Source organism: Carlito syrichta, unplaced genomic scaffold, assembly GCF_000164805.1.
Source record: "Carlito syrichta isolate Samal-C Ts95f unplaced genomic scaffold, Tarsius_syrichta-2.0.1 Scaffold158900, whole genome shotgun sequence".
Lineage (NCBI taxonomy): Eukaryota > Metazoa > Chordata > Mammalia > Primates > Tarsiidae > Carlito > Carlito syrichta.
The window spans coordinates 1-303 of record NW_007102996.1 but is presented as its reverse complement, the minus strand read 5'-3'; the positions used below and the strand labels follow the sequence as shown (position 1 = coordinate 303).

At 69.0% G+C, this 303-nt stretch overlaps 1 protein-coding gene across 1 annotated transcript; it reads left to right on the top strand.

Annotated features, from left to right (window-relative positions):
* Positions 1–3: 3 nt before the first annotated feature.
* On the top strand, positions 4–280 carry LOC103252450 (inhibitor of growth protein 1; the record flags this gene model as incomplete). The annotated part of the gene is made up of 1 exon (XM_008051072.2): positions 4–280. A coding segment is annotated over one exon (277 nt), but the record flags the coding sequence as incomplete, so codon positions are not given.
* Between the last annotated feature and the right edge of the window lie 23 nt (positions 281–303).

Here is a 303-nt window from a genome sequence, read left to right as displayed (position 1 = left end):
GAAGCGCTCCAAGGCCAAGGCCGAGCGCGAGGCGTCCCCCGCCGACCTCCCCATCGACCCCAACGAGCCCACGTACTGCCTGTGCAGCCAGGTGTCCTACGGGGAGATGATCGGCTGCGACAACGACGAGTGCCCCATCGAGTGGTTCCACTTCTCGTGCGTGGGGCTCGGCCACAAACCCAAGGGCAGGTGGTACTGCCCCCGGTGCCGCGGGGAGAGCGAGAAGACCATGGACAAGGCCCTGGAGAAGTCCAAGAGGGAGCGGGCGTGCAGCCGGTAGTGCGCGGGCGAGGGCGAGGGCGG